General features: G+C 39.4%; 1 protein-coding gene across 13 annotated transcripts in view; it reads right to left on the reverse strand.

Moving 5' to 3' along the window:
- The window catches only part of chl1b (cell adhesion molecule L1-like b), a 900,313-nt gene that overhangs the window by 71,612 nt on the left and 801,633 nt on the right, over positions 1–27,068 (reverse strand). For 9 of the 13 annotated variants that reach the window (XM_087994474.1, XM_087994481.1, XM_087994482.1 and 6 more), the window contains 3 exons: positions 7,574–7,687; positions 7,047–7,208; positions 5,339–5,470 (listed from right to left, as the gene is read on the reverse strand). In XM_087994474.1, the coding sequence (XP_087850600.1) occupies positions 5,339–5,470; positions 7,047–7,208; positions 7,574–7,687 (408 nt within the window). The remainder of the gene's footprint in view (positions 1–5,338; positions 5,471–7,046; positions 7,209–7,573; positions 7,688–27,068) is intronic. The other 4 variants (XM_087994484.1, XM_087994483.1, XM_087994485.1 and 1 more) reach the window with 3 other exon arrangements.

Below are 27,068 nucleotides of genomic sequence, written 5' to 3' on the forward strand. Positions count from 1 at the left end.
TGCTCCTCGTTTACTGCTTGACCTGCTGTGATTTTCCAGTATCACAGTCTCGCCTGATCTCCAGGATCTGCAGTCCTCACTTTCTCCTCCTTGATGAGACCACACCAGCGTATGCAGTTTTGGTCTGTTTGTCTAAGGAAGGATGTTCTTGGTTGCAGAGAGTGCAGCAAAGTTAGACCAAATTGATTCTCGGAATGACAGGACCAGCATATGAGGAGAGGTTGAATCGATGCGGATTATACTTGCTTAAGTTTAGAAGAATGGGATCACAAAGAAATCTATAAAATTCCACCAGGATGAGATCGGATAAAATACATGAATGATGTTCCCGATGGTAGAGACTCCAGAACCAGAGCTCGCAGTCCAAGGATAATAAGAACAAAGAGAACAAAGAAAATTTACAGCCCAGGAACAGGCCCTTAGGCCCTCCAAGCCTGAGCCGATCCAAATGTACTGTCTAAACCTGTCGGTCAAATCCTAAGCATCTGTATCCCTCTGCTCTCCACCTACTCATGCATTAACCAGACGCATCTTAAATGAATCTACCGTGCCTGCCTCTACCACCTCTGCTGGCAACAAGTTCCAAACACCCACCACCCTCTGTGTAAAGTACTTGCCGCATGTATCCCCCTTAAACTTTCCACCTCTCACCTTGAAAGCATGATCTCTCATTATTGAATCCTTCACCCTGGGAAAAAGCTTATCTCTATCCGCCCTGTCTATACCCTTCATGATTTTATAAGCTTCAATCAGGTCACCCCTTAATCTCCTTTTTTCGAATGAAAATAAACCTAACCTACTTAACCTCTCTTCATAGCTAGCACCTTCCATACCAGGCAATATCCTTGTAAAACTCCTCTGCACCCTCTCCAAAGCGTCCACATCCTTTTGTTAATGTGGCGACCAGAACTGTAAACAGTATTCTAAATGTCTTGTACAATGTTAACATGACTTGCCAGCTCTTATACTCAATACCCCGTCCAATGAAGGCAAGCATACTAGATGCCTTTTTGACCACTCTATCCACCTGTGCAGAAACCTTCAGGGTACAATGGACCTGCACTCCCAGATCTCTCTGCTCATCAACTTTTCCCAAGGCTCTTCCCTTCTTTGTATAATGCACTCTGGAATTAGTCTTGCCTAAATGCATCACCTCACATTTGCCTGGATTGAAATTCATCTGCCACTTTTCTGCCCAACTCTCCAGTCTATCTATATTCTCCTGTATTCTCTGACAGTCCCTCATGTTTTCTGCTACTCCACCAATCTTCGTGTCATCTGCAAACTTGCTGATCATACCAACAGTGCCCTCTTCCAGATCATTTATGTATATTACAAACAACAGTGGCCCCAACACTGACCCCTGTGGAACACCACTGGTCACCTTTCTCCATTTCGAGAAACTCCCTTCAACTACTACTCTCTGTCTCCTGATGCTCAACCAGTTCTTTATCCACCTAGCTAGAACACCCTGCACACCATATGACTTCACTTTCGCCATTAGTCTACCATGAGGAACCTTATCAAATGCCTTACTAAAATCCATGTATATGACATCAACAGCCCTTCCTTCATCTATCAACTTGGTCACTTCCTTGAAGAACTCTTTTAAGTTGGTAAGGCACGATCTCCACCGCACAAAACCATGTTGCCTATCACTGATAAGCCCATTCTTTTCTAAATATAAATAGATCCTATCCCTCAGTACCTTCTCCAGCAACTTTCCCACCACTGACGTCAGGGTCACTGGTCTGTAGTTACCTGGAACATCCTTACTACCCTTCTTGTACGGGGGGACAACATGAGCAACCCTCCAGTCCTCCGGTACCTCACCTGTATTTAAGGATGCCACAAAGATATCTGTCAGGGCCCCAGCTATTTCCTCTCTTGTCTCCCTCAGCAACCTGGGATAGATTCCATCTGGTCCTGGGTATCTCTCCACCTTAATAACCTCTAGCCTACCCAACACATCTTCCCTACTTATGTCAACATGATCCAGACTAATCAAACTTCTATCTCTAATCTCAACATTCATCAGTGTTAGTGAACACTGATGCAATAAACCATTTAGGACTGATATGAGGAGAAACGTCTTCACACCGAGACTGGTAAACCTGTGGAATTTGCTGCTACAGAAAGCACTTGAGATCAAACCATTACATAAAAAACTGAAAGAGGTGAGGATGCTGGAAGTCGGAAACAAAAACAGAAATTGTTGGAAAAGCTCAGCGGGTCTGGCAGCATCTGTGGAGTTCTAAGAAAGGGTCACTGGACCCAAAAAGGTAACTGCGATTTCTCTCCACAGATGCTGCAAGACCTACTGAGCTTTTCCAAGAATTTTTTTTTTTTTTCTGACTTTCAGCATTCTGTTTTTGTTTTTGAGGCCAAAATATTGTATGTTCCAAGAAGGAATTAGATAGAGCACTTGAAGCTGAAAGGGGTCATAGGGTCTGGGGGAAAAGTGGAAATAGGCTCAATGAATTGGATGATCAACAATGATCTTAATGAGTGGCAGAGTCAGCTCAAAGAGCTGAGTGGCCTCCTCCTGCTCCTATTTTCTATGTTTCAGCAAGCTGTTCCACATTCTGAGTTTGAAGCTATTTGGATGATGGAGACATGTCCCTCACAATCAGGGTGCAGCATATCTCACTGTTTAGAGATTGTATTCAGCTCTCACCTACAAGGAATGATTCTTCTGAGACATAAGAGCATCTTTCTCTTGTTGCGTTCCCATCACAGGTCATTTCCACTGAAATCCTACTTCCTGAAGCTGGTGGGATGCCGGTCGTTTTTGCTACCTGAAGGCAGATGCAGGAGGATCAGGCCTGATGGTAAACCCAGTCACAGGCTCAGGCTGCAGGACAGGCTGAGGAGCACCTCGCTCAGGGATAGGTTGCAGCCACAGGATCTTTCAAGGTGTGTATGGTTCAGAGGAAATCCAGGATTGTTTGGCATTGACTCCATTTCCCGGGACTCAGCAAAGCACAGTGTCAACAAAGGCAGCAGATGCACTGGGATGCTGTGACAGGAAATTGTTGACTGCTGAAGAGAGAGAGAAAGACCCAAGAGCTGCAGCAGTGGGAGGTCATCCTCTCCAGTGACTGCGTCTCTGAACTTCAATGGGAATGCTCCTTCTATGTATCAATAGGTGATCTGCGTGGGATGTCTCAGACAGGCATTCACAAGTGCATCAGGACCAAGGCCAAGGACAAGGTCACATTTCCCTCCCCAGCGAAGGGGTCAGACTCGACATGTATGGCACTGTGAAGGGCATATCAGAAGATTATGGAATACATCTGTAGGAGAAGGAGATCTGTTCAATTAATCATTGTTACCACTTTCTGGAGGTGTGTGTTCACTATCCTGACAAGTGTCACCACTCGTATGCAGCACTCTCATGTTCCTGTCAAGTTGAGGGTCTAAGGGCCTCATGAGGCTAACTACTCTAGGCCAAGGGCTAGTGATGCTGACCATGGCTCTTGACACCATTGTGCAAATCTTGACTGATGTGGAGAGCAGATACATTACTGCCCATCCAGGCCCGTGATGAAGCATGCAACAAGACTGATTTATATGTGGTTCCACTGTTTGGATTGGTTTGGGGCATCCTCCAGTATACTCCAGGTGTGCTGTGCTCTGCACAATTCAAGCAGGCAACAAGGTGACGTGTCTGATGCTGAAGATCGGGGAAAACAGGATTGGTATTCCTAGGAAGACAACAAGAACCTTAGGGAACAAGAATCTCTCCTGGCCATGATACAGCTAGTCTGTGTAAGGTGCTACTAGCCAGACAGGACCTGACTGACACCCAGTTTCAATGGATGTTAGCTGAGTGCAGTAGACCATTACCGACCATAGACTAGTCATTCGTCATAATGTCAGCATTTGGTTAGCATTGTGGGTGTGAACCAAAAACGCTATTGGCAGTGTTTGAGTTCAGTTTTTCTGGTTATACATAAAAGCTCATGTTTGCAATTGTCCAGTTGCTTGCCGAGATGTAATGTTTTCCTGCACAATGACAATGACAGCATGCAAGTCTCTCCAGTCGGCAATAGAGGTGTATTAGGATATTTTAGACAGAACATAGTTAAAGACCGGTGAGGTGTACAGTCAAGTAGTTAAACAGTGATGAAGTTGAGAGAATAGGGCTTTATGTACAAAGGAGTGAGGGTCAGCTGCATTCTGTGACCAGCTTGGTTTTGTGGCTGCTGCACCATTATGCTGCCGGTGAAGAGCAAGGCAAGATTTCCTCATTTTGTCTGGGTGAAAATTGCCCTATCAAAGCAAATAGCTTTTCAAAGTCTGGGAGCAAGGGACATCGGTCTTTCAGCGGATATTTAATGAGTGGCGAATAATTCTGTGAATGGTCTTTGATGAATGAGGATAGAATTAGACTTGAGACAGGCCACAGGGATGCAGTCGGTTATCACTGAGACACGTTTGGTATGATACAATGAGGAATCTTATGGTTCCTCATCACCAGTATCCCTCCAAACATTCTCAATAGAATTAGCACTTTGCTGAAAGAATCAGATTCTACCCCATGTTTGAAATGGAAGTTTTTAGTTCTAAGTGTTTACACAGGCAACTTGAGTTTTAAGTGGTGACTCACTACACCTCTTCAACGGAATGAGGAATGGACAATAAATGCAGTCCTTGTCAGAGACGCTCATCATCCCATGAATGGAGAAAGAAAATGCCTTGATAAAAGCTAACCCATAAATCAAAAACTACAAACTGGATGCAGATGCTTTTATATCAACACTACCCTATCTGCTGGTGATTTATTGGCATGTATATTAAGTCTAGTCTTCAGATGAAAGAAAGTGAAAGGGTGGGATAACAAAACAATTTGCAATCATACAGTTCTCAATTTTCATATAATTTTGAAATATGTTTGGTCCTACTGGAAGCAAAGATGTATGGTTGTTTTGTTTTAAAATCACTGGAATATCTCTGCCTAAGAGACCTAAGAACATGTAATTTCAAATCCAAATGAAGACATCATAACTTATGTTGAAAATATGCATCCAACAAGTTGCACAGATATGTACTTTAAACATGTTATTGAAATATACAAGCTCACAAATACTCTTTTATAGCAAACATTAACACAAATAAGAATTTTACCACAAATTATAAAAGAAACCAATAAGTAATATCTAAATTCAGGACTATCGAGAACAAGTAATAGACATGAATGTGCGATTCTGAAATTTTTCTTTCTTTTGAACCTTGTATTCCTTTTATCTAAATTAACATGTTCTATCACAATATGCATGAATATTCAGTGCTCATTTAATGCTACATATACTAAAGAATGAATGTAAGTACATACCAGAATATTTTCCTCCTTTGTTTCTCTTTATGAAACAAGCAATCAGTAAAATCAAGGTAAGGAGAGCAACAGCACACATCAGGCCAATAAACCATCCTTGTGTAGATATTCCTCCGTGAATTCCTGCATAAGCTGTTGTAGACCACATAATTAATCATCAAGAAAAGTAGCAATTAGTAAAATTATATAATCTTTTTTCACCAAAAACAACTATAAATGTTGCAGCTTTATACAATCAATATACCAGGCATCTGTTTTTACCCATGAGTTTTATCTAAATGTCAAGAATTGTTACATTCTTCCAATTGTTACTTGCTTATTAGGAACTTTATTTATTTTAAAGCATCTGCAAAATAAATCTCACCTGTAATTAGCAGTCGGGGAAAAAAAAACTCAATTGCTTCAGTTGTGCAATGTTATACTCTTGAAGTAGAGCTTGTTGGAAAGAACACATCTTATTGATGTCGTTTGGCACAATGAATGCTTGAAAAAGCCGCATCAAAAGATGCCAAAAGAAAGAACAATTCTGTTTTTTTTTCTGAAAGTAGCACCTGACTCAAAAAAAGTCTAACAACTGAGAAATGTTGAAAATGTTTACGTTATTCTTGCCATTTCTGTACTATAATATTCTACGAAATCCTATGATACTATATCAGGTCATTTTTTTTTAAATTTCACTGGTCACAATGCCAATCAACTCTTGGCTGTCTCATTAACTCCCAACATAGCTTCATATGCAATGAAGAGCGACCTGTCTTTTTTATATTGTGAAAACACAATAATGAGTAACACTGTGCAATAACCATTTCTTCTGCGTTAGATGAAAATTTCTGCAAATTGTTTTTGACATCTGCTGAACAAGTACATAAAATTATTCAGGGAATTGAGAATAGCTTTGAAATTCAAAAGGAACATTAAATTACCAGTGTGCATGGATACTGATTAGCTTGATTCATTCACTGTTATCTCATGTATGATTTTGGCTTGATATACCAGTCATGAGTGGATTATAAAGCATGCCTACAAGAGCCTATTAAGCAATGGCAAAAGCGTCAGTAGACCATGCACAAACAATGCTGATGAATTACATAAAAAAAAACAAGTTCATTGTCGGGATAACAGCAAAGCATTACTATACACAGAACCTCAAAAAATTTGAAAACTATATGCATGTTGTCCCAATGTAACAATTTATGTCAATTATAACTTTTTTTTCTGTGATTTATAATCTTAGGAAATTACTTTTCTATATCAACAATAGTTTTGAACATAAATTATAGTTTTTTCAGTGGCGGAGCATGACTTGGCCACTTTGGAAGGTGGTGAGGGTAGGAGATGGAGGGAAGCAGGGCAGATTGTCCCATTTGAAATTTGCCTAAATTGGAGAACAGAATACCATGCTGATAGAGGAATCTTCCCAAACCTAGGCCAAAGGCTGAGCCAGGAACTGCACTGACTTGTAGGTCAAACACAAGAGCTGAAAATGGCTAACATGGACTCCTAGAAGTGAAATCGAGGTAGTCCTTCAAAGGTGTGGTCATCTATAACCTTCTAGTCAACCTCTAGAAGATTTTGCAAGGAGTGGGGTGCAGTGATGAGGTGATGGCTCAACCCCCTCACTGGCTCCGCCACTGTTTTTTTCTAGTATATTTATTTGTAATATACGAAAAATGAGTTCACTCGATTTTAAATGGGACCAGTGCCTCACCTTTTCCCCTTGTTTCTATAACATCTTCAAAAATGCTAGAGTTATCAAACCAGTTCTTAGCCATAAGACGGATTGTATATTCAGTTCCAGGTTCTAGCCCTTCTAAGATGTGGAAATTTTGTGAAATATTTACTGCGTCTGAAATCTTCCATTTACCTTTACCTATGGAAATTGCATTAAGAAAATTAACTCCAATACAATGGTTGGGATTTTAATCCCAAAACAACTTAAGCATAATTTGGTTTAATAATAAAATTTATGCCACATTTATCACTGTACCTTTTATTTCTTAAAATATCAATGAAAATTATATAATAACATGAATAATACAATGACAATACAATTTGGATATTAAAAACAAGTTGCCAATGGCTTGTGCTAATTTAAGAGTGAGTTATAAAGAAATAAACTGGATTGATTTGCTTCATTAATCATGGTTAGTGGGGCAAGTAGAACAGGTATATTAACAGGTCCATTGGGGATTTGATTACAATTTCTGCAAAAATTAGAGAGCGAGAACAGCTTACGGTTATTCATGTATGCAACATAAAATTCAGAAGCTGCATGTCCCATTCCTGGAATCCAGCTGATGTTTGCATATGTTGCACTTACAGAAGAACTGACGTTCAGCAAGACTGGAACTAGTGAATAAGTAACAAGACAAGCAATATTGCATTAATGCAGCAATGTTATTTGCACTGTAGGAAAGTAAGAAGGAGAATTAGATTACAACTTTTCCAACAGCATGCACACCGCAGGGTTTGTAATTAAAGATCAGTTAAAGGAATGTTGGCCGCTGATTGAATTCTGGTCTGCAAATCAGCAATAAGTGCATGCTTGTCATGGCAGGTTTATTAATTTCAAACCCTCACATACCACGGAATGGAACAAACAAATAAATAACAATAAATGTTTCATTTTTGCAAAATAATTTTTAATGCTGTCCTACGAACTGACTGATAAGAAGAATTAGAAATGTGTGTCGATAAATATCTAATTGGTATAATTGAATTTAAATATCTCCTTTTGAAAGGTTAAACTGCAGATTAGCTAACTGTATGATGTTCCATTCCACAGTAAGGTAGCAGCATATAGAATGCAGGCTCCAGAAAAAGAAACACTGTCACTTCAACCTTATTAGTAATTCAGTTGAGAAAAGATTTTGCTAAGCCCCAAGGGTACAGATCAAGACAAACTGGTAAAACTGATGAGCTAGTAATTGAATAAGAAGCAAAGTTTGAAGAGGGAAAATTGCAGAAACATACAATGTTTTTTATCCATCAGTACTACAACAATATTACTGGAACAATATTGAATATTGCCAAACTGCTCACTTAGGGCTTTGCAGAACTACCATTAGGTGCTGCAGAGTGCAGGAATTTCATGAGCACAAGCAAATAATTACTAAGAAGTGCAGTTTAAGCAATATTTTTGGCTAAGCAACATCTCATAATAGCAAAATGCCAAGCATATTGTTTTCTGGTATCTCAACCTTCATTTGAATTCAAGGTAATCTCAAGTCATTTTAAGATTAAATTCAAGAGCAGAATATTGATAAATAGTTCATTCTGGATTTCGATAGCATACCTCATTTCTACACAAGAGAAAATAAGGACTCTTGAGGTACAGATGTCGTGTCCCTAACTCTGGGACAGAAGGTCTGAGTTCAAATACTACCTTCCCCAGTCATGTTTGAGCAGGTTGATTGCAAACATCTACAACAGAAAATGTCACCTGGACTACAGGGAAACAACTTGGGTTCTTTCCAAGATATGACGGATGCCAACTCAATGGGTTGAGCTCATTGTGAACCATTTACAGAGTATTTGCACACAACTGGCTGTTAAAAGTCTCTCATACCCAGGTACAAAATTGTTCTCACTTCCAGCATCCACAGCACCCATATTGCTTGGGAGACAAGATGATTATTTCATATTTTTCTTTCGATGAATAGCTTTGTTTCCACTAATGTGAAAAACACTTTTAAAGTCTTTGAAAATATTACCATGGCTCATTAAGTACAATCCTTGTCATGGGTACAATCTTTCCATAATTTTGTAATAAATGACACAAAGTGAGTACATTTACAAATTGTTGAAAATGGCAAATTGTCATTTTGAATAAGGTAATTGTGACTACGTATTTTGATTATTCTAGCTTGAAAAGGCTCAGAACAAATTTACATGGCATATTCCTTCCTTGTGCCCTCAATGGCAAACCTCAGCTGTGGAAACAGATGTAAACACAGCAGGGAGAAGGTTACAAATCTCAATATGCTAATCCATTGTCTACAGAAACAAAAAAAGCTTCACTAGTTGAAACCATTTCCCATGATATGCTATTTTGAATTCATGTTGCCGACATGCAGGATATAATACAACTGACTGTGAAATACGTACAGAAAACAAAGAATCATTGGAAACTAGGGAAGGAAAGTAGTTGGAATAGAAAAAGTGGAGAGGATCCTGAAAAACAAAGCAGAGAAATAGGCTCATGAGAATTTATAGAATTGTCAAAGGGCACTGGAAAAGAACACAAAGTGAAAAATGACATGACTTGAACAGTATACATTGCAAACTCTCGAGTTGTGTAAAATGAAATAAGCACATAAAGTAGTGTTAATTTTTCAATGTTCTTTGAAAAATTGAGAATGGAATAAATGATTAATAGTTTTGCTTGGAGCTTTCTGGTGTTTACACGAGCAAACATACAGCTAGAATTTTACTTTAGTGGCCATATATTTTTTCTATGGAATTACAAAGAAAGTACTTAGAATCGTAGAATCCCTACAGTGCAGACAGAGGTCATTCAGACCATCAAGTCGGTACCGACCCTCCAAAGATCATCCCACCCTATCCTCGTAACCCTGCAACCCCACATTTCCCCCACGGCTAACCCACCTAGCCTGAACATCCCTTGACACAACGGTGCAATTTAGCATGGCCAATCCACTTAACCTGCACATTTTTAGATCATGGAAGGAAACCGGGGCACCCAACAGAAACTCATGCAGATTCGGGAGAATGTGCAACTCCACACAGACAGTCAACCTCAGCTGGAATTGAAGCCAGCTCCCTGGTGCTGTGAGGCAGTAGTGGTAAGAAGATGTGACTTTTGGATATCACTGTGTTGAAGATATTTTATCACACTGTTTATCTCTCCTGATTAGTAACAACAATTTAGTACTAGCATTCTAAAATGGACCCTCCAGGAAAACAAAGTCATCTTCAGATCAATTGGGTTGGGATATCTGGATGGCATGGATGGGTTGGACCGAGAGGTCTGTTTCCATGCTGTGCAACTCTATGACTCTAAGTGCTGGTCTATATAGATCCCAATTGAGAGTTTGTATTACAATATCAAGCTCCAGACATTTTTATGTAAACTGATAACTCCCAACATAATGCAGATTCTCTCACATTCTTGGATTTTGGTGTAAGTGAGGAGATTGCAAGGAAAACAAAAACAAGTGTAAAAAAGAAAAATTTTCCACATTCATACAGCATCATAACTGATTGATGATTTTTCTCTCTCTCAGTGCATGAGTTTAAAATAGCCTCATGTACAGAAAAACACATCCGATTTGCCATTTCTGGTACTCAAGGAAGGGTCAATGCTATGATTCATATGTAAAGGTTTTGTGGAAATAATTCTAAATATATGTGTGTTTGACAGATTTTTTCTTGGACTCCGAGCTATAATAAAAACAGAAAGTGCTGGAAATACTTAGCAGATCAGACAGCATCTATGGAGACAGAACCTGGTTAACATTTCAGGTTAATAATATTTCAACCCATCAAGAAATTTCCCTTTTGGATTTTTTTTTTCATCTCCTTGTACTAGCCTCCATCTGTTTAACGGATATAAAATCTCTTTTTTACAGCTCTGACAAAAGGTCATCAACATGAAATGTTAACTCACAACAGATGCTGACTTGCTGACTACTTCCAAGATTTTGTGTTTTCATTTCAGAGCTCAAGTAGCTGCAGTATTTAGCTCTTGCTTTAGCTGTTTAAATTTGGCCCTAGTCCTTACTGGATAGTATTTTTCAGCTCGCCCAATAGAAATCAGAGAACCATTCTGCAGAAATGATTTGGAGATGCCGGTGTTGGATTGGGGTGTACCAAGTTAAAAATCACCCAACACCAGGTTATAGTCCAACAGGTTTAATTGGAAGCACTAGCTTTTGGAGCGCTGCTCCTTCATCAGATGGTTGTGGACTCATTCTGCAGAAAGATCATCAGCTCAGTATATTTTCACATTCTAACAATAGATTTTTGCTTTGTCATCCAAAAGGTATTTTGGAATTCACAGAATGAAGATTTTCTAAAGAACAATGAAGACTGCTATCTATCCATAATTTTGCAATGTCTTCAAAATTATGTAGTACTTCCTAATTGTTTAAGAAAACGATTGAGATTAAAAAAGAGCAAATTCCATACAGCATGGTGAACTGCTGTTCTCAGATTCTTCACTGTATTTAATTCCATTAATCACAAATTAGAGTTAGATGAGATATTATTCTGCCTTCTATTAAAATTGAGGATCATGTGAGAACATCATACAATGGCCAACTCGCTGATACCTAGTTACTTAACAAGAAATAATTCGAATTGAGAGTCGGTGACATGGATGAGAGCAGAAATGGACTGAGATGCTTATCCACAAGCTACCGGAAACAAGAGAAAAAGACTAAAGAAAATGTCAAATTTGTAACGGCTACTTTATACTCAAAATACATCATTCTACTTCATTTGTGGCAGGCCACAACCTACACTGAAGTCCCTTGTATGCAATTATGGTGATTCATTTGAAAAGGAAATATGATATTCCCCTTTCTGAAAACCTGCTGTTGATGTTATAGCAAATGAAATGTTTTCCCTTAATTTTTAGATTTTATTGTTACGTTGAATGATGATGCAGCTAAAATAGTAATTTCAAAAAAGTAATTTATCTTTTAGATTATGTACATAATAGTTGCTTCGTGGGTTAAAAGAATCTCTATTTGTTTGGCAACAGACCAAAATAATAAAACCACTGTCATTTGCAAAGTTGTGTTTCTGTTTGAATGCATTTTCTTCGGTCTAATTCAACTAATGTTGGCGTACCTGGCCAGGAGATTGCAAATTTTAATAACTGTGAAACATCAGTGCACATTATCTTCTGTACTAGCTTTAAGAACATTGTAACAAAAGCAGGTTGTGAAATAATCACCGTCAAATGTTTCTGCTAAGTCTGCTCATTTGTAAGTTTGTGAGGATGCTTCAAAAATTGAAACTAGGAATTTGGGACACAAGAACATGAATACAGATTTTTATTAAAAGATTTTGAATGACCTTTGCTCTTTACTAAAGGATTGGCTACTTTACCTGTGATGGACCAGACCAGACCCCCTCAAAATATACTAAGAACATAGTCTAGACACTTTTTTTTTCATATTTTAACGTTAATTCCAGATGCAATTCAATTGGTCAAACTACTCATAAAGCAAGGCACATTTTATTTTTACACAGAAATAGCAAAAATAAAAGAGTTGGCTTAATGTAATGAAATACTTAACAAAGTAATAGATATATATTAACTACTACTAATTAACTGTTTCAATACAATAATAGTTCATAAACACACCTTTGGCAAAGGTAAATTCAGTAAAATAGATTGTTTCACATGCAATTCTCGCAGTAGGAACACATCCTCAGCTTTTAACTGTAACGGGGAGAGGAATAAGAGCTCTCACATCCAGCTTCAAGACCCAGAAGTCTAGAAAGCTAGAACTAAAAATCCTGCCTCTCTGGGAGTTTGACCCCACCCATTCAGGCTACTTCTATTGTTCCAACTTTTTTTAAAAAACCAAGGCCACATAAGCTGTTTACTATATTGGCTTTGAGTAGACCACTCTCACCTCTGACTCAATCTTTCTTCACAACAGAATCTTGAATAAAATACACCTCTTAAGGCCAAAGTATCACACACCTCCACCCTAATAAATGAACCATCAATATATAAAGATATAAGGATGATTTCATTTTACAAAACGTTTAGGCTTACACTATTAGTACACGATAATACATAAACATTACATTGACTCTAAGCATGCAAATATTCACGACTACAGTCCATTTCAGTAAGCTTTTTCCCGCCACTGAACGCTTCCATCTTCATTCATCAAAGTTGTGACAACGTGTAGGCAATTACACTCTCTCATCCTGCCACGAGTGTGATTTTCAAATTCAATGGTTGCAATAATAAGCTCCATCTAAACAGTCTGGAATTTTTATCATTACATTTTTCCAAAAAGTTTAAGGGATTACGCCAACCCCAAACTCAAGGTCTGCTTCTCAATTGTGAAATATTTCTGTTGATGTTTCGTCAATTTTCTGGAAAAATACCCAAATGGTCTTTCTATCTTCTCGTAGTCTTCTTGGAAAAGTACAGCACTGATTCCAACTTTGAATGGCTTTGTATACTTAAGCATGGAGAACACTGGGTCAGTGGTTAACACCACTTTCAGACTGCCATATGCTTCCTGACATTCCCCTGTTGGCTGATAGTTTCTGCACTGCTTCAACAAGTCAGTCAGTGGAACAACCACACTGCTAAAATTCAATACAAACTTCCGATCAAAACTACTCATAGAGTCATAGAGATGTACAGCTTGGAAACAGACCCTTCCGTCCAACCCATCCATGCCAACCAGATATCCCAACCCAATCTAGTCCCACCTGCCAGCACCCGACCAATATCCCTCCAAATCCTTCCTATTCATATCCCATCCAAATGCCTTTTAAATGCTGCAATTGTACCAGCCTCCACCGCATCCTCTGGCAGCTCATTTCATACACGTACATCCTCTGTGTGAAAAAGTTGCCCCTTTGGTCTCTTTTATATCTTTCCCCTCTCACCCTAAACCTATGCCCTCTCGATCTGGACTCCCAAACCTCAGGGAAAAGACTTTGTCTATTTATCCTATCCATGCCCCTCACAATTTTGTAAACCTCTATAAGGTCACCCCTCAGCCTCCGATGCTCCAGGAAAAAACAGCCCCAGCCTGTTCAGCCTCTATCTATAGCTCAAATCCTCCAACCCTGGCAACATCCTTGTAAATCTTTTCTGAACCCTTTCAAGTTTCACAACATCTTTCCGATAAGAAGGAGACCAGAATTGCACGCAATATTCCAACAGTGGCCTAACCATCCTCCTGTACAGCCACAACATGATCTCCCAACTCCTGTACTCAATACTCTGACAAATAAAGGAAAGCATACCAAATGCCTTCTTCACGATCCTATCTACCTGTGACTCCACTTTCAAGGAGCTATGAACCTGCACTCCAAGGCCTCTTTGTTCAGCGACACTAAGTGTATAAGTGTATAAGTCCTGCTAAGATTTGCTTTCCCAAAATGCAGCACCTCGCATTTATCTGAAGTAAACTCCATCAGCCACTTCTCAGTCCCAGGAATCGCAGTATTTCCTTCTTCTTTGATGGCATGAGAAACTCCCAATAACCTTTGTTTTCACATCCCATGGGACCATTTGTCCACATCCAATGACATGGCCCAGGAACATGACTTGGGCATTTGTGAACTCACTCTTAGCCAGGTTTATTACCAAGCCTGCCTCCTGAAGTCAATCGAACAATTCCAATACCTGCTCCTCATAGCCCTTTCATGTGTGACTAAAAATCACCACATTGTCAATATACACCACACAATTGTGTAATCCCAAAATGACTTTACTGGCTAGTCTTTGAAATGTGGCTAGTAATTTTTCATACCAAATGGCATAACTTTAAACAGACACAGTCCATTTGACATCACGGAAACCAAAATTTCCTTCACTGTTTCGGATAAAGGCACCTGTCAGAATTCTTTGAGTAAGTCCAACTTTGAAATATAAGTTGCTTGTCCCACCTTCTCAATACCATCCTCCTGATATGGAATAGGAAATGAATCACATTTTGTAACTGCATTGATTTTGCAATAGTCCACACATAATCATTGAGAACTGGCACAGTGGCTCAGTGGTTAGCATTATTGCCTTGCAGTGCCAGAGACCCGGGTTTGATTCCAGCCTCGGGTGGAGTTTGCACACTCTCCGTGTGTCTGTGTGGGTTTCCTCCGGATGCTCCGGTTTTCTCCCACAGTCCAAAGATGCGTGGGTCAAGTGAATTGGCCATGCTAAATTGCCCATCGTGTTAGGTGCACTAGTAGGGTGTGGGTGGGTTACTCTTTGGAGGGTCAGTGTGGACTTGTTGGGCCGAAGGGTCTGTTTCCACATTGTAGGGAATCTAATCATCTGGATTTGATGTCATTACAATGTGTGAACTCCATTCACTGCAACTCAGTTTGATTATATTGACTTTGCACATTTGTTCAATCACTTTTTAAAACCTTTGCCATTTTTAGAGGATTATCTTTAAGGATGGCGCATAATTAGAACAGTATTTCCTTAGCTACATCATGCATAATTAGATAGTATTTCTCAGGTTATTCCTACATTTTGAGGCTCTGATCAAGAATAAGAAGGAGGCATATGTTAGATACAGACAACTGAGATCGAGTGATTCTCTTGAAGAGTGTACTGGTGGTTAGGAGCATTTTTAACATGGCAATCAGGAGGGCTAGAAAAGGGTATGAGAGATAATTTAAGGATAATCCAAAGAGAATCTACAAGTACATTAAGAGCAAAACAGCAACTGGGGAGAGAATAGGGCCCCTTAAAGATCAACAAGGTCATTGACATGTGGATCCACAGGAGATGAGAGAGATACTAAGCGTCAGTTTTTACCATGGAGAAAGAAATGAAGGTGAGGGAATTTGGGGAAGTAAATACTGATGTCATGAAAACAGTCCACATTACAGAAGAGATGGTGCTCGTGTTCTTAAAAAGACATAAAAATGGATAAATCTCTAGGACATGATCAAGTGTATCCCAGAATATTGTGAGAAGTTAGGGAAGAAATTGCAGAGATATTTGTATCATATACAGCTATGGATGAGGTGCTGGATGACTGGACGGTGGCTGATGTTGTGCCTTTATTTACTAAAGGCTGTAAGGTGAAGCCTGGGACATGGTAACTATAGATCAGTGAATCTGGCATCAGTGGTGAATAAATTCTCAGAGGGAATTCTGAGAGATAGAATTTACATGCATTTTGGAGAGGCAAGGACTGATTTGGGATAGTCAGCATGGCTTGGGAAATCATGTCTCACAAACTTGATTGAGATTTTTGACGATATAACCAAAAAGATTGAGAAGGGTAGAGGAGTTGATGTTGTCTGCATGGACTTTAGTAAAGCCTTTGACAAGGTTCCCCATGGCAGACTAATTAGTAAAGTGAGATCACATGGGATTCAGGGAGAGCTTGCCAAAGGATACAAAAAAAAGGCTTGTCGGTAGAAGACCAGAGGGTGCTTTGCAGACAAGAGACATGTGACCAGCAGCATTCCACAGGGATCAGTGCTGGGTCTACTGATGTTTGTAATTTATACAAATATTTTGCTGAAAATTCAGGAGGCGTGATTAGTAAGTTTGTAAATGACATCAAAATTGGCAGTATAGTGAAGAAGGTGATCTAAGCATACAAAGGAATTGTGGCCAATGGGCTGAGGAGTGGCAGGTTGTGTTTAATTTGGATAAATGCGAGGTTTTGCATTTTGGTAAAACAAACAAGGATAGGACTTTTACAATTAATGGTAGGGCCTTCGGTAGAGTTGTTGAACAGAGAGATTTAGGGATTCAAGTACTTAGTTTTTGAAAGTTGCATCACAGGTAGACAAGGTGGTTAAGAAGGCCTTTAGCATGCTTGTCTTCATTGCTCAGACCATTGGGTATAGGAGTTGGGATGTCATGTTGAGGTTGTACAGGACATCGGTGAGGCCACTTTTGGAGTTCTGTGTCCAGTTCTGGTCACGCTACTACATGAAGGATATTAGCAAATCGGACAAGGTTCAGATAAGATTTACCAGGATGTTGCCAGGAGTGAAGAGTTTTAAAGGATAGGTTTGGACTTTTTTCACTAGAGCATAGGAAGTTGAGGGGTGACCTTGTAGAGGTTTATAAAGTCATGTGGGTTATCAATAATATGAATAGAAAATGTTTTTTCCCTTGGGGAAGGGCGGTGTGAATGGTAGCACAAAACTAATGGGCATATTTTTAAAGTGAAAGGAGAAATATTTAGAAGGGAACTGAGGAGCAATTTTTTCACAGAGGGTGGTTCGTATGTGGAATGGTAGATGACAGAGAAAATGGTAGATGCAGATACAGTTATAACATTTAAAAGACATGTGGACAGGTATGTAATAAGAAAGGCTTAGAGGGATCTGGGCTGAAAACAGGCAAGTGGGACTAATTTACTTTGGCAAAGTTGGTCAGCATGGTCGAGTTGGACTGAAGGGTCTCTTTCCATGCTGTATGACTCTATGCCCTTGGATGACCAAAAACTGAAGGATGATCCTCATCTTTTTCTTTATATATCATTCAAGACAGACCCCTCATGTCTCAACAGCTTCTCATTGGGAACAAAGAAAATATTAAAGCCCGCAACAAGCTCCTTTGTAAACTGGCTGGTGCCTTATGGGATCACAAGTCAAGATGCTAAGTACCTCTGATGTTGCCATCATGCACTCCCAACTACAGAAGGCCATGCTCAATATGGTACCAACTTTAAGAGTAAACAGCTAAGGACTAATGGCGGAGCACAGGCCAGAGGAAAAAAATCCCACAGAAATAATCCTCCTGAGATAGACTCCACTACTTATCCACCTGGGTTTGATCATCCACAATGACAGTGGGCTCTTCTGAATTATTTTGAAATGTGGTGATACAAAAGCACAGCAGATTAGGCAGCATCCAAGGAACAGGAAAGTTGACATTTTGGGCATTAGCCCTTCATTAGGAATGTGGAGGAGGAAGAGGTCTGCGAGATAAACGGGGGGATGGGGGGGTGGGAGTGGGGCTTGGGGAAAAGAAGGTGCGATAGCGATTGGTGGATGCAGGTGGGGCAGAGTAATTGTGATAGGTTGATGGGGGAGGGTAGAGCGGATGATTGGGAAGGAAGATGGACAGGTTGGTCAGGTCAACAGGACGATGCTGAGTTGGAGGGTTGGATCTGGGCTGCGAATCATACCTTGCATCATGGCAAAAATCTCTAATCCCAGCATAAAGTTGCACAATCTATTTGCTATTCTCTGGAAAATAAGAATGAGGTGTACTCAGTTCTCTTTGTATAGAATGACTCAGTGACCTTCTTTTCCAACAGAAGGCGGCAAACTGTGATACCCTCAGCTTCAAAATAGAACATAGGAACAGAGAAATATTTATGGCAAAGCGAGAGGCCATTAATCACCCATATCCAAACTACTAGGAGCAAAACATGCAAATGTTTATGGCCAGTCAACTATAGTGACTGGCAATGATATCCTTAGAGTTTCACAATATGGTGGCAGCACATGGCAGATTTCACTGAGGTATATTTACTGTTATAATCAGGCCAAGGTTCCTTAATGTGTTACAATTCCAGGCAGAATACTTCCCAAGTAAAGAATGGTGAACAGGTTGCATTCACAATTGCAACTGAAAGAATGGCAGATGCTGTAAATCAGAAACAAAAACAGAAATTGCTCAGCAGTTCTGAGGAAGGTCACCAGATTAGAAACGTTAACACTGATCTCTCTTCACAGATGCTGTGAGACCTGCTGAACTTTTCCAGCAACTTCTGTTTTTATCGTCACCTTCTCAGTTGAGCCTTGTTTGATTAGAATAAGTCTAACTTAGAAAGGATCCCTTACCTTGAGGATACTTTTCTCCTCGGACCAGAGGAATTTGTTTTAAAAGGAGCCAGTTAACCATGTTTTCTTGAACTCCCAAAAAAGAGGGCATTTATTCATTGCTTCACACAAGAAGCATTCATAATACAAGACACATAAATGCAGATTGTAAATAAGAGGTGACTACAAAAAGATAAATATTTAAAAAACACAGCCAAATGGACTAGCCTCTGAATTGTTCATAAAGAACAGTTGTTAAATATTGGAGCAGTTGCAGCAGAGGTTACCAGTAGCATTAATATTGCTAGCCGAACTGTCCATTTCATGGTCCCCAAACGGCTGTCTTTCTCAGTTCTGATTCCTTTCAACTGTGGTTGAATTCCAGTATTCAGGGAGGGAGAGAGAGAGAGAGAGAGAGAGAGAGAGAGAGAGACAGTCCTTTTGTTATCAGGCTTCCTTTTGTCTGACTTTGAGCAGAGTAAAGGAGAGTTTTTATCTGCATGTAGGGGTGACTTGGAGATATTTCTTCCACAGTGACCTGCACAGAATGCAAATGCTTGAACACAGGCTGGTGCACAAAATAACACTCAGTCTCACGAGCATATTCCATTCAAGTTGAAACTGGCTTTTTAACCCCTGTCCTTGTGTATTCTTCAATCAGAAAATCACAAAATGTGTGTGCGCTCTGGATCATAATGCATTGGGGGCGTCTCCCTGCTGATCAAGTTTTGTCAGCACCTTGTCAGTTTTACCGTCACAGAACATCACTGTCCAGCCTATTTTCACTTATCTCTGCCCCCTCCTTTGAAGGGCTGATATTTGAAGTTCCCTTTGTACCTGTGGGTATCACATTCTCTCTCCAGACAGCTACTTAATTTGTATCTGCTACATAAGCTGTCTTTTGAAAAAAGCACATTTTGGAATTATAAATTAAAATTGTCTGCAGTAGGTACAATTGCAATATTTAAGAGGCATTTGGACGGGTATATGAATAGGAAGGGTTTGGAGGGATATGGGCCGGGTGCTGGCAGGTGGGACTAGATTGGGTTGGGATATCTGGTCAGCATGGACAGGTTGGATCAAAGGGTCTGTTTCCATGCTGTACATCTCTATGACTCTATGACTTGAGCGTTCTGATCCTTGGTCATGACATTTGTTCTCACATCTTTTATACAGATTCAACCACTTTCTCTGTATTTGTAGTCAAACTAACATGCTTGCAATTCTTCATTCACTATTCTTTCTAGTAAGTAGGGTTACATTTGCAACTTAGCATACTACAGGAACATTTCCAGAATCGACAGAATTTATAAAGTGAACCACCCATGTCTCTATAGCAACTCCTTCAATGCTCTGGTATGTAACCTGTCAAGGGGATTGATTAACCTTAATCCAGTTAACCTTTCAAGTACTCCACCTTTACCAATACTAATTTCTTTCATTTCCTCAGTTTTACAAGTTCTTTGGTCGCCTGGTATTTCTGGGAGATATTCTGCATCATCTTACATGAGAATAGACACAAAGTAATTGTTTACTTTCTCTGTTATTTCCAATTCTGTACTATAAATCCTCCTATTTTCATCTGACATTTGGCCCAGCTAAGCTTTTCTTGTTCACATACCTAAAGAAGCTTGTACAGTCCTCCTACATCTTTCTTACTAGCTTGCATTCATATTCTCTTCTCCCTTTATTTATCAAATTCTTGGTCATTTTTTGCTGCGTTCTAAATTGCGCCCTCTTACTTATAACTTATCGCATCCTTATAACCTATTTCATTTGATCTTATGCAAATTTTGACATCTTTACTTAGTAATGGATTTGATTTGATTTGATTTATTGTAATCATGCATACCTCAGTACAGTTAGAAGCTTTGTTTGCGAGCAGTACAGCAGAACATTGGGTGGTACAGTCACCTTACCCATTAGGTACTTGTGCTTTGGAGAAATGTACATTTATTTTAGACCAAAACATATGTATTTAAATACCAGTTAACCAGTTTAAATGCCTGTCAATAATCATAGAGTATTTTCTATTCACCATCGCCAACTTGCCTCTCAGTTTCCCATGTTCAGAATGAACTATACTGTTTTCAAAGTTAACACATTATTCTATCGTGGTATCATCACTACCTCCAGAGGGTGCCTTTACAACAATGTAATTAGTTAATCCTTTCTCATTATGCACAATCTTTTATCCAAAATGCTCGTGAGCAGCTGGTTTTCAGAATTCAGAATTTTTTGAATTTCAAAATAAGTGACAGTTTGATGGTGAAATGATTAAAGGTCTTATGGAACAGCAGACTCACTGTGTGTAACGGGCCCTGAGACAGAATTGAGTCCTGCCAGTGCTGGCCATGCCCCCCACATCATATCTGAGTGATACGCATCAAGTGGGTCTGGAGTTAGGTTAACTGTTTGCGCACCAAACAACCTTGTTAATGAGAAAAACACTTCACAAAAAAAACCTTCGGACTTTGGAGCTTTTTGATTTTCCTATAAAGGGTTGTCTACCTGTAAATCTAAAATAGCCTGATCATTTGTTGGTTCTTCTATATATTATTCCCAAACTCCATCTCATACACATTTCAGCAATTCATTCTCCACGGCAGCAGTTCTAATGAGATCTACCAGTTATACAAATTGATGTCACCCATTATTACTCAGTATTAGAGTCAAGCACATTGCTCTGAGTTGGGAGTTACATATAGGCAAGATCAAGTAAGGACTGATTACCTTCTGTTTATTAATGAAGTGATCGTTGTCATTATTCACAAAGACTTGGTAAGGATAAATGCAAAGTGTTAATTTAATATCTTAACTGTGCTGCTTGCCTCATCATAAATCCCTCTTCATCCTGAATCATCCCCACTCCTCCATTTCCCATTATTGTGCTTTTTATACACGTATGAAAGGGGGTCAGTTCGCTCAATTGGTTGGATGGCTAGTTTGTGATGCATAGTGAGGCCAACACGACAGGTTCAATTTCTGTGGCAGCTGAAGTTACCATGAAAGTTTCACCTTCGCGACCTCTCCCCTTGCCTGAAGAATTGTTAAATTCATCACCAGTCATCCCCCTCTAATAAGAGAGGAGGTCTTCTGGGACTTTATCTTTACACTTAGAGAAATCTTTGGGACTGAGTTGTTAATATCTTTGCATATGCTCTCTTAGCTTTAATTGTTGCATTTTACTTACATCCTCTTTGAACCTTTTATATTCATCTGTATTACCTACCTGACATCTCTCATAAATTACAGTAAAAAGAAACTGACATGGGGTGTGGGCTTTTAAGATTGGACAACATTCAAAATAAATTTAGTTATGCTGTTACAACTGCCATTACACTCCAACATCAGCAGAAATAATAATAATCTGACAATCGAAGTGAGAACAGAGCGAGACAGTGATAAAAGAAAGGCAGCAGATGCAGTGAAAGTGAGAACTACATTGCGAGCAGTGAAGAAAACCATGCGGTCCTGCCAGTCGCAGTGCTTGGCACTGCCTGACTCCAGGGAATTAATATAAGTCCATGTATCACTGCTGGAAGCAACGATATATTAATGAGTTTCTTCCCCCAGAACTAGTTAAGCATTCGCGACACAACACTGTTATTGGTTAAACTTATGCTTGGATGTCAAAATGTCTTAAATTAAGTTGGAATTTACACCTGATGAACAGAGAACATATTGCCAGAGACCAATTAGTTGCTATACTTTCCACAAAGCATTCGCCCATCTCTGGAGAAATCTGGGCTTAGCTAGTTTTCAGAAATATTCTCTCATCATTCAGACACACTGTGAAATATTTGAAAGACAGTGGAGGGCTGAAATTCCACTGTGACCTGTTCTAACAGATTTCTTAATCCACTTAAAATAACACAGGTTAATGGTCTCATTAAAATAGCACAAAGAGGAATTTGACATAAGCACATTAACCAGTGCACAAGTGTTCAGAGGAAATTCAAGTCCCTGAAGTTCAAGGAGATGAAAATTCAAGGCCTGTCTGTATTCTTCCACCACAGGTCTGGTATTAATCAATACAAGGGCTGGAAATTAATTTGTGATTCCGTATCTACAGCTGTTGCTGTAAAATCCTCTTTGAGACATCCACCCCAAGCAACAGCATGCTTGTGTAAGGTGGCATGATAGGTGGAAATGAGATCCAGGCTGAGAGTTTTCCTGCCTTTGCTTTGGAAATCTGATGGTGCCAAGCACAACTACAGATGGGCAGAAAGGCCTGAGGCTGGCAGAAGTAAATTTGACCTCAGGTTGCAAACATGGGACGTGACCTGAATTTCGGAAGATATCACTGGCTACTTCAGATATTGAGGCTGTGGGAGTGGGTGAGAGAGGATAGGGCAAGCTTAAATCCTTCCACAACCACATGTTCCCCAACAAAGGTTCTATGCAAGGGTTATTTTAGTATGTGGCTGTTGTACATGGCATTTCAGGTCCAAATTGTTTCAAGAATCTTACTATTTGTGTGAGCTTGCTTGGAGGTTGTCTGAAGCCAATCACACATCATCTACTGTTTTGCATGAGTGTCCACCTATCCTAGAATTTCTCTTCCCAATTTGAAGTCGCACCCTGAAATGGTACAAAACTTAGCACTCATGCATTGAGGAACAGTTGGAATCCTGACACATGAATGAAAAGAAAGAATCTGACAAGTACGCAAAGCAAAAAAAAGGGTAGGAGCTATACATTATCACTTGGATTTAGTGTGCAGTGGAGTAGATTAGAAGATATGTAATTCAAACTTGTTAAATCAGGTCACCCTGGTACTTAAATCTTTTCAATCCACTATTCTCTTCTCTTCTAGTTTCTGAATATGTTCCTTTCTTTCCTTATTAACTTTTGGATCACTATTGCCAGCATTGTATTTGTCTTACTTCTCTAACGTAGGTATTTAAAACTTTACAAACTGTCTGCTCAGTCTACATTTTTCTTTTGCTACATGCAGCTTCATTAATTATTGTGCTCAGAACCATTTTTTAAAAATCTTAAGCAGTTTTGAAAGCAAGATTAAAAATGTCAATCATATTACTGTGGGTCACAAGTTCATGCTTCAGGGTGTAACATTCATGTGGTGATCTTTGGCTAGGATAAAATGATCATCTGTTGACATATACAGTTAAGGAATTAACATTTTGGGAGAAAAGGAGAAACCAAAAGGGAGTAAATAAGACTGGTCAACTACTGCCCTCATTGCAGTCTTGATCTAAACATGATCAAACAGAGTTGAACTCGCAAAGTGAGGAGAGAGTTGCTAACATCAAGGCAATGTTTGACTGAAAATGGCATCAAGAAGTGAAACAAAACTTGAGTCAATGGGATTCGGGGGGAAACTTCTCTCCTGGTTACAGTCATGCTGAGCATAAAGGAATATAGTTATGGTTGATGCAGGCCAACTATCTGAGCCCAGAACATCACAATCGGACTTCCTCAGATGATGTCCAAACCCTAGCTACCTTCTGCTGCTTTATCAATGATCATTGCCAATCATAAAGCCAGAGGTGGGGATTTTCACTGATGATTGTTGAATGTACAGAACTATTTGTGATTCCTGTGAATTTGAGCAGTCTATGTAGCATGACCTGCATAACATCTCGGCTTGAACTTATAAGGAGCAAATAACATTTGGACCACACAAGTACTAGATCATTACCATGTCCAACAAAAGAAATCTAACTAGCTTCCCTTGTAGTATTACCCTGGCTAAATTTCCCACAACCCATTGCACTGTGTTTTATAGTTCATCAGAAATTGCACTGAATTAGCTATATAAGTACTTGGGCTACAGGAGCAGGTCACCTCTTGACTCCACAAAGCTTGTCCATCAGGACAAATTCGCTCAGTTGACTGACACTTTATCCACCATCTTCAAGATGTTCTGCAGCTACTACTCACTAAGGGTCTTTCAACAGCACTTTCCAAAATTGTGATAGCTGCCAGCTTGGAGGACAAGGAAAGTAGATGCTTGGGAACACCATCATCTGAAAGTTTCCATTCGAGGCTCATACACAGCCTCCATTGCATAAGAGGCCAACCCCTCTTATCATCAACTTACCCATTACCTTCAAGGTAGAAGCCTCTGATCTCCCAGAGGAAACACCAACAAGAGTTACTAATGTACCCTCCAACAGCGACTCAATGCACATTATCTAGATTAGATGGAGGAGCACCCTTTAATGAGCATAGCCTGCTGAAGAAGAAATGCACCAGGTCACTGGAACTATGAAGAGTGCCGTAGACCAGAACCTGCTAAGCCCAGGTAGAAGAGGACGTCATGGTGTCAGCCATAATAAGTTCATGAAAATACACAAACAGACCAAGGAGCACATGGCAAGTTTGTCAGAGATTCGGTAATTTGGATTGAGGTTTGGAGGTGAACAGTATTATATGTTAGACTGACACCTGTCACAATGATGTGGTGGGGGTGTTTTTGATGATGCAGACATCTGTGGACAGAGGGTGCAGGTGGTTGATGCCAGGGAACGTGCCCTGATGTACTGAGGAATGCTGGACAAGATAGATGCCAGGAGGAGATGTTAGTGAGCTGCAGGTGACAGGTAAGTACTCTGACTTTCTAGCTTGAATTTAGCACTGCCAGTTTCTCACTGGCATCTGGGAGAATATATTAAATATAAATATAATTGAGGTGTGATTCGTAAGACTGAGATGTTAGTGCCTGAGAAGCCTTTTGCGGATTGAGATTTTCATCAAGACACTGAAATCTTAAGGGAAAAATTGAACATTTCTTTCTCAATGTTATAAATTTGTTTTCTTCTGTTTTCTCAACCTTTTCACCATTGACTTTATATGCTGGGAAAAAAACTCAAAGATTTTCAAATTATTTTTGAAAAACTGCTAAAAGAAAAAGGGGATAGTAGCAGAAAAAGAACGATTAAGGATAGGCATTTAAAAAGTCCTAAACAAAAAATAGAAATTGCTGGAAAAACTCAGCAGGTCTGGCAGCATCTGTGGAGCGAAACCAGAGTTAATGTTTTGGGTTGAGTGACCTTTCCTCAGAACTCATTCTGTTTTGATGAGGGGTCACCCGACCCAAATTGTTAACTCTGGTTTCTCTCCACAGATGCTGCCAGGCCTGCTGAGCTTTCTCAGCATTTTCTATTTTTGTTTCTGATTTACAGCATCCACAGTTCCTTCTTTTTATTTTAAAAGTTGTCCCAGTCCTTGAGTTACTCGATTTAACTGAGAGCATGCTTGGTAAAAATGTTATCCAGAGCAGTATTTGTCAGTATCTTTGTGTTCTCAGTGATTGGATGTTTGTCCAATTTACTTTGTCACTGGAGATGTTTTTTCAAGAGGCTGAGATAAATGGATTTTGAGATGGTATGCTTCCAGCTCTGATGTTATGAATCCATTGTCTTCTTTCTGGAACAAAAGCTGTTGCTTGAAATACAGTTCACTTTTGTATTTCTGTGACTGGCTGATAATCTGCAAACAACTTTCATTCCAAAATGCAAAACTTCCAGAAAGATGACAATCAAACACGAGATATAAATCTGAATTTCATTGTCTTTTCATGACAAATATTAATTTTTGGTTGAATTGATTCTTGGTAAGTGATGTTTTTATCAGTTTGGCTCAACCTGGTCAAGTGACCATTGTGATCACCTTAATTTTTTTTTTCTTTTTAAAATCCATTTTAGTCCACGAAAGTCTAAGATATTAAAATCAGATGATGGAAATCAAAAAGATTGATAGTCCATTTTTACAATATTTCACTACCAGCAAAAACAACTACGCTGGCTTGGCATGTCCGAACTATGGCAGATAAAACAGTTTTGATTATATAGAGAGACCATCAATCTTCAACCTTTGTTCAACCTTCAATTTAAATTATTTAATACAAGCAGGCAGTGTTTCTGTGTAGCAGACTGATACTTAAATATTTAAAATTTATGATCAGAATATCAGAATTCTTCACACAAATTCACTTCAAACAAATCTTAAATGTTGCGTCTGCAGAGCAGAGAGTTGTTGAAGGTTGTAGAAACATTCAATGCATACTACTGCAGAAACCAGTGATTGGTCTGGTTTCAACACTGCATTCTCAGCTCACTGACATCTTTCAATATATTGTCTCAAAATCGTACAGCAAGACCATAAGTTCCAGTCATTCTAATATCTCAGTAAACACAGCTGAGAGGTTCCAAAAACTCATGCATCACATATCGAGAGGTCGTTTTCAATGGACACCCACTTTTGAAAATATCTGTCTAATCTGACA

This window comes from Chiloscyllium plagiosum, unplaced genomic scaffold (assembly GCF_037043375.1).
Source record: "Chiloscyllium plagiosum isolate Xiang-an unplaced genomic scaffold, Cpla_swu_hap1 HiC_scaffold_14, whole genome shotgun sequence".
Lineage (NCBI taxonomy): Eukaryota > Metazoa > Chordata > Chondrichthyes > Orectolobiformes > Hemiscylliidae > Chiloscyllium > Chiloscyllium plagiosum.